The sequence below is a fragment of the Chrysoperla carnea genome, chromosome 3 (assembly GCF_905475395.1).
Source record: "Chrysoperla carnea chromosome 3, inChrCarn1.1, whole genome shotgun sequence".
Classification (NCBI taxonomy): domain Eukaryota; kingdom Metazoa; phylum Arthropoda; class Insecta; order Neuroptera; family Chrysopidae; genus Chrysoperla; species Chrysoperla carnea.
Window position 1 is genome coordinate 72,937,181 of NC_058339.1, and position 10,931 is coordinate 72,948,111.

General features: G+C 31.2%; 1 protein-coding gene across 1 annotated transcript; it reads left to right on the plus strand.

Annotated features, from left to right (window-relative positions):
* The first annotated feature begins 2,979 nt into the window (after positions 1 to 2,979).
* On the plus strand, positions 2,980 to 10,102 carry LOC123296789 (G-protein coupled receptor 52). Its single transcript, XM_044878444.1, has 2 exons — positions 2,980 to 3,710; positions 8,897 to 10,102. The coding sequence occupies exons 1-2, from the start codon at positions 3,542 to 3,544 to the stop codon at positions 9,730 to 9,732; spliced, it is 1,005 nt and encodes a 334-aa protein (XP_044734379.1). The 5' UTR covers positions 2,980 to 3,541; the 3' UTR covers positions 9,733 to 10,102.
* The last annotated feature ends 829 nt before the right edge of the window (positions 10,103 to 10,931 follow it).

Here is a 10,931-nt window from a genome sequence, read left to right on the forward strand (position 1 = left end):
TCGTTAAAAAAAAATTTGTTTTTTCTAAATATTTTTCGAACGGAGGGTGGTCTAACGTTTTTTGTTAATATTCCCAGGTGGTCCTACGATTCTCCAACGATTGAGCACAAAAACACCCCAGAATTTGTAGTAATTCATTAGAATCCAGCCTTTTTTGTTTTTCGTTAAAAAAAAAATTGTTTTTTCTAAATATTTTTCGAACGAAGGGTGGTCAAACGAAAATTGTGAGTGGTCAAAAGTGGTCCTACGATTTAGAATCGATTGAGCTCACAATTAAATTAAATTTCGTTCATGGGGGTGCTACCATGTTATTTTCCCTATGCTGGTTATGGTGGAGGCTACGAGAAATAAAATTTTGAATCGTGAATATTTTCCGAACGGAGGGTGGTCAAACGAAAATTGAGGGTGGTCAAAAGTGGTCCTACGATGGTCAAACGATTAAGCTCACAAAGAACGTAAAATTCGGTCATGGGGGTGCCATCTTCACAAACCTCAGTTTCTCGTAAACGTAAAGTTGTAGGTTTTTAAATTTTAAAGGAAGTTTTCGGAATCCGTACTTTCACAGCACCTGGGAAATTATACAGAGTGTTATTTTATTCTATTATGGCTAATAGTTCGTCTTGTAGTTAACCAATCAAAAAATAACTTAAACAAAACTTGTATTTTTTTTAACTTTAATTTAAATAATTTTTTTTTATTTCCACCGACTAGTTTTGGAGAAATCTATGAAAACATATCATCCATCTACCGTTTTACCATAAAACAAATGTTAAATATGCCTACTTTTGAAGTCATTTATTTATTTAAATAATCGGGCAACCCTCCCTAAAATGTTCAAAATTGATTTAGCTACTTAGTCCAACTTCATATAAAAAAAATAAAGCATTTCATATAAAATTACCTTGGCGCTCGTACATCCTTAATAACAAAAAATTTCTCCAATCAAACTTCATACATATTTATATCATTTTCTTTACTTTACGGCTGGTTTTAGATACAATACTAACCAATTACCAATTTTCTTGGTCTATATATCTATTATATTGTTATAATATTGGGTTTGTAACAATTTTCTAAGTGTATAACATATATAGAAGGAAAAAAACCTTTTTTAATTGAATTTGTTATTTTCAATAGTTTTAGGATACCGTAGAAAAATACCCTACATGAAAACTTTTATTCCATTGGCCTAAAAAATGTTTTCTCGGGCGCATCAAGCGTGTATAATAAAAACTATTATATTCTTTAGAAAAAACTAGATTATTGTGTGTTCGACCGTGCTTAATTTTAAGGCCAAATATTGGTTCAAGCTTTTGTTGAATACAATTTATCGTAAGCATCATTGTTTCCTCGTGAGGGAGTAAATTAGGGCAAAACTTTGGTGACCATTTCTCCAAAATTATAAACGAGAGAGAGGAGAAAATTTGTAGGTGGCTTCAACTCTAGTGAGTCTTATGCAAAATTTTGGTAAAAACGGTAAAAAAAGATAATACTTCGAAAAATTTTCAAAATGGGGATGTTGACCTTGTTTATCACTTCTGATGAAGAATTAAGTGAAGTTGATTTTTAAAAATATTTAGAAGTACGCAAAATATGAACGTTTAAAATTCCTAATTAAACAAAGAGGAAAATATCGACTATAGTGACGTCATTGCACGGTATCGTCATAGTGATTACATATAAAACTTTGTTTTGCAAAAAAGAGACAGAAAACAATCTCTGAATGTTCCTCCTTCATTTTTTAATCAATTTTAATTTAACTTTCAAATTTTATTATAGTATTGAGTTTACTTTTATAATTTTATGGTTAATGCGGCAAATTTAACATAAAGAAACTACTCTATTTTCGAAAATTTGTATAAAATGGTGGCCGGAAGGCGATGTAAAGCTGATTTTTTGGTATATTATTTGAACTCCTTAGAAAAGTGTGAAACTACGTTTTGCAAGCAAATAAAAGTTGTGGTGCCTGCGTAATACGGGAAAAATTTTCGGACTTTTTTCAGTTTTTTCAGTTCAATTCAAAAACTATGAGCTTTTAGCATTAGTTGCTACTTTCATTTTGAAAGTATAATGTCTAAAACCCATAGTTTTTGTATTGATATGCAAAACTGAAAAAAGTCCGAAAATTTTACAGTTTTTCACTTATTACACAGGTAGCACAACTTTCTTTTTGCTTGCAAAGAGTAGTTTCACACTCCCTGAAAGAGTCCAAATAACATACCAAAAAAAGTAAAAAATTAATATAAAAAGAAATATATCTTTTCATTATTTTGTAACTTATTCTACTATGTTTGAAAAGTACTTCAAAATGTTGAGTTTCCTAATAAAAAGCCACAAAAAAATATATTTCGGCAAAACAAACACGCTCTTTTGCCATAAATTTAAATTAAATTTTAAACCTTTTTCACTCTCGCAAAAACACTGTCAGTCATTTTGATGACGTAATACTGGTAAAAACAACAGTCGTGTATGTAATTATTATAATATATATAAATACAGTTAATGGATACATAACTTACAATTACTATGAAAGCCATTATAAATTAGTAATAAATGCATATTATTTTTGCCTATATGATGTCACATCATGGCGGCTCGTTTAAGGTCACGTGATATACAAATTAAAAATTACAACTTTTAATTTAAATATAATAAAACAATAATGTGCTTTTATGATTCAAAATCAGAATATCAAAAGTGTATTTTTACATAAATTTTTATCGAATTTCATAATTTCTTTTTCACCACCGAAAGTACACTAATTTAAAATTAACGAAAATTTTTTCTTCTGTTTCAGAAGTATACAAGTTTCGAAGTGGTTGATGATAATAATACCTTAAATAATTCCACAAAACTTTTTAAAAACTAAATTTAAAATAAAAAAATGGACCCACTAAAAAACAATCATAAATTAAATAAATAATAATAAAAAAATATTCAAATAAAAAAAAACCGTTAAATATTTTGTGTATGGTGTGTGCTTCCCTCTGGATTAAAAAATTGTCATGATGATGATACAATTTAAAATAATATTTCATCATCACACAAAGAATCCACTACAAAATTATTATAAAGAGAATAATAATAAGGATATAAAAGGACATAATAAAAGTGTTGTAATCACTCCAAAACAAAATATTTTACTTATGAATAATGATACAATATCACCATCAAAATCACTACGTCACTGACAACAGCATCTCCCCTCCTTACCCCTTCATCTACGTCATCGTCGTCATCATCAACATCATTATTGTCATCAACGTCATTATCCTACTATCATCAACAACATTCTCCATCCACAAAATCCTTTATACCTACTGCAATTACCACAACGATTACATCAACAATCCAAGAAGTGCAATCAACAACCGAAGCAGCAGCAACCAGCGGAACAAGTGCAGCAGCGACAGAAGCGTCAGCAACAGCGGCAATCATTACGACGTCAGCAACAAATAGTACAGCGACAGCAGATATATCAACAGCAGCGACAGCGATTATATGCCAGACACAACAACAATTGGATGACGTGACAACGGCAATGTTCCGTGGTGGGGATGGTACTATGATTATATTAACTGATACTGGCACAAACACTGACATTGTATTCACACTGGAATCACTGACCCAAGCAGCGATTATATTTGTTATGGCATTAGCAATTATTATATCAAATGTTATTATTATTGCTACATTCCTTAATTTTAGAGGTAAGTCAGAATATTACAAGTTATCTTCTTATCAATCAACCGTCATATTTGTCCAAAACTGTACCCTTTGCTAATAGTCCATACGCGGGATAGAAGGTTTCGTAGGGAGTAAAACCGGAATGAGTAGACTTTATGGTTTTTAGGTCGCTGATTACGAATATGTGCGTCGATTTTATACGTAAAGTGGTGCAAACAAAAGTTTTGATTACAACTTGTAACGATAAACTTGATAGTTTTTTATCCTTTACAAATATTAATTTCCGATTGCCATGACAAAACTTCAAGTTTTAGAGTACAGTGGAACCTGGTTAAGTGAGACATCAAGGGACCTACAAATAGGTCTTACTTATGGAGATATTCTACTTACCCAGTGTCTCAGATATCCAGATCTAATAAATAAATATCTATCCCATTTACAGAGGGTTCCATTAATAGTGGTCAAAATACAGGTTATTTCGTATTATCAATATCAAAATAACGTATTATCAATATCATTGCTGCTACAAAATTTATGAATACCGTTCCTTCACGCGAAATCTTTTACCTTTTCTTTAATCATCGAAACGTTTTTGTTACAAAGTTGCTTGATCCATGTTTACAAACTGATTACAATTCTAATAAACGTACACATTTTAGTTTTTCTTGTCCTTCAGAACATTGTAACTGAATTTTATCTTTATTCTGAATTATTCTACAAAGAGTAGATTTTGGCACATTAAATTCGACATAGACTTCATCGCGTGTCTTTCCATTTTCATAAACGGATATTAGCAGTTTTCCACGTACTGATAACGCTCAAAATTAGTTAAATGTTTAATTTGCGGGTAGAATAAGAATAAGTAAGTAAACAAACAAAACGATGTTGTCTCAGTTCTCAGTAACAGAGGTTAATGCATATAAAATTCACTAGCTGTCTCAGTTATACAGGTAACTATGACGATAACTATGAAAATACCAAGAACAAATCTCATATATATAGATTTGCTTTGTCCCACTAACAGATGTAATTTAGTGCCAAAGATTTGGGACCTCAAAAATGTAAAATGAGCTTTAACCAAAACAAAACGTTCCCTTTTTCCCCCGTACGGTAATACACATAAGCTAATAAATGAAATGATATTAAAAATGAATAGTATGCGCAATTAGACATCAATCATACAAATATGACCCTTGACACATCTAAACTATTCCAATTATCATAGAATTCCCTCTTTGACAATAAAGTTGGCTTCTAACATATCTTTATCCATCTAAACTAAACGACATATGTTAGTGCAGGCGCTGGCAACAATTAACACTACTGTGTCCCAAAAAAATAATTAAATTTTTGAAGTTATTTGAAATTCATGGAAATATTTGTTGGCGGAAGGAAATTTGCTAATTATCCCTTACAATACAGTGAATAACCCGAAAAAAGTTGTGATAATGGAAAAGTTGAGAAGCAACACCGATTTTAATGAAACTTTTTGTAACGTGTCTATAGGAAGGAATTTTCAGCCAACCTAACCTAGACATAGGGGGAAGGGGCATAGGGGCCTAAGATGATTACCCAGTACGTAATTTTGGTCGCTGAATACGAATCCGGTGTCAGATAACACAGATTATGTCACGTATTTCGAAAATCGATCCTTTTTTATACCATGTATATATGAAATATACATAGTATATTAAGTTTAGTCCCAAGTTTGTAAAGCTTAAAAATAATGATGCTAGGAAAAAAATTTTGTCATAGGTGTTCATAAAATCACCTAATAAGTCCATTTCCGGTTGTCCGTCCGTCCGTCTGTGGACACGATAACTCAAAAACGAAAAAAGATATCGAGCTGAAATTTTTACAGCGTACTCAGGAGGTAAAAAGTGAGGTCAAGTTCGTAAATGAGCATCATAGGTCAATTGGGTCTTGGGTCCGTAGGACCCATCTTGTAAACCGTTAGAGATAGAACAAAAGTTTAAATGTAAAAAATGTTCCTTATCAAAAATTAAACAACTTTTGTTCGAAACATTTTTTCCTAAACATCACTGTTTACCCGTGAGGGCTCCAATTTGGCGGAAGTTTTATAATATGTACTATACTTGATTAACAGTTATGTATGTGTCACATGTTTGTATGTGTAATGTGATAAAGAAATCAACACTGACTATGCATGGTATTTCAACAATTAACTCAGTCAATTGTTTGTTTTCACTTGTTTACCAGAAATTCAACTTTTTGGTACAAACACGGTAAACTAAGTATTGATCGTCCAAACTCTGCTCTCGGGGGTATTTTTGGTCGCTGATTACAAATTCTGATTTTTGTGAAAGTATTACCCATAAAATTGTGTACAAAATTTGAAGTTAACCAAACGAGCAGTGATTTTGGACCACAAGATTAAATAGTAAATGATAACTGTACGTTTTCGTTTATTAAACGACTAACGAACTCAATCGCGGTGATTTTGGACCACAAGATTAAATAGTAAATTACAACTGTACGTTTTCGTATACTTAACGACTAACGAACTCAATCGCGATCAGCGACTGCACTATATAAGGGCATTTGATATTTATAAATTTTAATTAACTACATTAACTTAACTAGTAATAAGTATGCCATTTTTATTCGTGTTTTGAATTTTTATTTTAAACCCCCACAAATTTTTTATCTTTATAGACAGGTAATCCAGTATAATTCAATAATCCATATAAGGGATGGCTGGAAAGTATTTCAAACTTAATGTAAATTTTACAGGTTATCTGGGGGTAATCAAGATGTCTATTCTAAGTTTTCGATAATTAACATGGAAATGATGGTAATAAATAGTTACAGGGCCAAAACCTTTATTTTTCGGCTACTCTTTTATATTTCCAGAAACTTTGTTTAACTTTGATCGGCTGTATCTCGGTTAATATCTAGTCTAAAAATTCGATTTACGTACCAAATTTAAGCAAATATAATTTTCTAAAACTTTTTTAAGAAACTATTGCACTCAAAAGGTGCTTAAATAACAAGATATAACTGAAAAAAGTGCGTAAATTTTGAGGTTTTTGGACCCCCACCCTTAGTTAGTATCTAGGTCCTCAATTAAGTTTGGAATACTTTCCAGGTAAAAAGTATACATCGACTGAATTATGGATCATAGCCTGAAAAATTGTTCAAAACTGTGACACACAGGGCCAGATTAACCATCCCGGGGTCTCTAGGCAATGTAATTCTCTATCTCAGATAGACTATTAAACAAAAGTCTATGTATATCAAATTCTCGGCTCTTTTTCAAAACTGTTTTTAAGTTAGTATACTAACTCATATCCATTTTATTAAGCACTTTCAGTATTGTATTGATATAAATGCCTATGAGATATTTTGACCCATTTTTCAAATTTTTCGCTAGAACCCACAATAATTCGTTTGCGGCTCTATTAAAATAATTTATGTGTTTTAAACATTTTTATAGATAAAAATATATAATTATTATGTAATAAAATAAATAATATACCAACGAAATAAAAATTAAAAAGTTAGATAAAATAATGTTTCCCCTAATGAATTTTAAACTGAATAAAATAAACATTCATTCTGTTAGAAAATTTATTGTTTTCACCATCTTAACAAAAAATTGTATAAGAATCGATTCTGCTTGATTCAATAAATTTAAGGCGGAAGTATAAATACAAAATATGGAATTTCTATGAAAATATTTCGGTATTGACTACAATAAGGTCAAATTAATTTCCACGCCATTCGTTTTTCACAAGTCACGACACACGCTTTTTCAAACTTTCGATTGGCAAAACACTTCTGCTAAAAAGTGGCAAAAGACTACTAAACAGTAATTTATTGGTCAAGTCTTCAAAAGCCATAACTACAAAAGCTTGTTTTATAATCGTGTTGATTTTATCCTTTTTTCTCATGATAGAAAGCATTAAACACGTATAAATAAGTCTAAATGATAGTTTTAAAAATTTTATAAATATTTAATTTGTTTAATATTTGATCTTTATTCACGATTATCCTGTTTATTTATACTTGAAAACTACCTTTTTCACCCCCTTAAAAATATTAAATGGGGTTGGCATGATATTTGGATCAATAAACCTATTATTCGAAACTCCCCACAATTTATACTTATCTATCTTTTATAGTTTCGTAAAAAATCTCTGAAAACTAGACTTGGCAAAATCATCCTCTTTATATTATCAGATAGGACTGGTACTAAATTACGCTATTTAGTGACCTGAAGTTTCCATAGCTTTTCCCCAAAACTGCTAGAGTTAGTAAGTTTCTGTTTAGTAATGAAGTTCAAATTATTGATTTATTGTACCTAATTTCTTTAGACCATTAAGTTACATAGACTGAGCGTCAATTGATTTTAAGCGTGGCAACAACAGAGGTAATTGCTTGGGTCAAATCCATCATGGCGGCGGTGTAGAAATGTCAAAAAATGTGTTGTTGTCATACTTGTCATTGTAGATTCGTAAAAAAAACTGGAAGTGATATGTGATATTTTTTTAAGTCAAAAAGCCAAAAAGTTCAGTGAAATCAAGATGTTTTATGTGAAACATTTTGTGATATGAAAATTTGACATTCAAGGTATATTTTTTTGATAAATGTATTTTTTTATAAATGACCCAAGCAATTACTTCAGATGTTGGCACACCTCTCACTGTACAAGTAGATAGGGCGATGCTCAGTCTATGTACTAAAATGGTCTAAGCTAATTTCATACCAACATTATTTGATATTATTTATAATTTAATCTTTTTTTGAAAAATCGAATTTCATCCCTTTCACTGCTATTATATTATCAGATGAATCAGAATGATCAGAAGTTAGTATAAAATTAAGCTCTATAGACCAATAACTCGAAGCTACACACCAATTTTCAATTTTCTAACTCTTATAGTTTCAGAGAAAAAACACTGAAAAAAAGCTGCTAAAATTTCTTTCCTGGCTCGATAACTTATATTTTGATGTAAAAAAATGCCTGTTTGGATTATGTATAAGAGGATATTCGGGTAATTGGAAGAACCCTACGATTTAATGTTTCAAACGGAGTTTACTTACCGATTTCGTTCACTTTAACCAAATGATTCCTTCTATTACAAATGAAAATATAACCGTATCCATGTCAAAATAAACGGGATTAGAAGTTTAAAAATTTGATTTCAAGTTTTGTAACTAATATGGTAAAATTGATTTGTTTCAGGTCCACATGAAGTAATCAACCATTATCTATTATCATTGGCTGTTGCTGATCTATTATGCGGACTGTTCGTTGTGCCATTATCCGTGTATCCAGCAGTTGTACAACAATGGGTGTATGGCGATGTTATATGTCGTATTGTTGGCTATTTAGAAGTAACATTATGGGCAGTTAGTGTTTATACATTCATGTGGATCAGTGTTGATCGTTATTTAGCGATACGTAAACCATTACGATATGAAACAGTCCAAACGAAAACCCGTTGCCAATGTTGGATGGCATTCACATGGATCTCAGCGGCAATGTTATGCTGTCCACCATTATTAGGTTTTGATAAAGCCTTATTTGATACGGAAGCATATATATGTATGTTAGATTGGGGTAACATGGCCGCATATTCGGCAACACTTGCTATATTAGTATTAGGACCTAGTCTAATTACAATTATTTACACATATTCGTATATATTTTCAATGATGCGAAAATTACGTAGCGGCGAGCCCATACACGATAAAGAGTATGCAACAGCGCTAGCTGAAAATTTAAGTAATCCTAGTCATATTATGTCGTTTGTATTAGTGTTGGTATTTTGGATATCGTGGACACCGTACGCAAGTATTCGATTGTACGAATTCTTTTCCGGTGTTAAATTTCAAGTTCCATTCTTACATTTTACAATCGTTTGGATGGGTATGTTAAATTCATTTTGGAAATCATTAATTTTATTATCGTTAAGTCCACAATTTCGTTTAGCTGTACGAATATTTTGTATGACATTGTGTTGTCGATATAAAGGACGATTACAAGCGGAACTAATCGGTATGGAAGCTGATGATTAATTTTTATACGAGAATTACACATCAAATTATTATAAGCTGGCAGTTTCGAAAACGTTATTTCGACGATTAACTATCAAACTTCGAATACATTCATCAATTTTCTTGACCCGATTGAGCTTTGCCCTATTAAACCACGAGTCAAGCGTGCCAAATTTTAATTGTAAGCTGGACTTCTGGTATTAATGGGAGAAGATGAAATACCTAAAAATTAAATTTACATGTTTTTAAACTGTAAGCTCTCACATCGAGGTCAAAGCTCACTCGCGGAAGAAAATTAAATTGTATGTATTCGTTATTATAGGTTAACAAGCGATTTTTGTCAAACTGTTTGATGTTAAGCGCAGTTATGACGTTTCAGGAACTCCAAATAATGAACAAACAATCTTATGAAGTTATTTATTATTTTTATAAACATTTTTGTTATAATTTTCAATCAAATTTTTGAACGTTTTTTTTGTATCAAGGCTATTTATTAACTGTCAATAATGTATAAATCGTTTACCTTGAAAATTCCAGTTTTTTAGTCTTTTCGAGGGAATATCGCAAATAAGCCACAACAGTTTTCAGTTAATTCTCCATTAAAGTCTACCATGGTGCCAAGTGGTGGTCACAGATGAAAGCTTCGAGAGAAACAGATTTCTAAGGAAGTATAGCTCTTCCTTAGAACAATGTCGTCACTTCAGCCATGGGATTGATATCTATGGTAATATAAAAACTATAGCCATACATACATTTATGACCAGGCTTTAATATATGGTCTTAATTCTCCCTTGAGTACCTCAGAGCCATCTATAACCTGGTGGAAAAAATATTTGAAGAAAGAATAAGTCTTAATAAGTCTCAAAAACTATGAAAAAGTATTAGGAACTATGAAAAAGTCTTAGCAACTCTGAATTTTTTAACGTTTTTGAACTGTCTAATTCAGACTTAATTATTCTGAATAACTCTGAATTAGACAGTCCAAAAAGGTTGAGAAATGCAGAGTTATTCAGAGTTCCTAAGAGTTTTTCAGAGTTCTTAAGACTTTTTCAGAGTTTTTAAGACTTATTAAGACTTATTCTTTTTTCAAATATTTTTTCTACCAGGGTAGCGAATTTTAATCGTGAATTTAAGCCGAAATGCTGCTAACATCCTATCAATCCTTCTGTTCCGTTCGATAAAACAATTGCCAATTGGCACGAAGACACTACATTATTGTA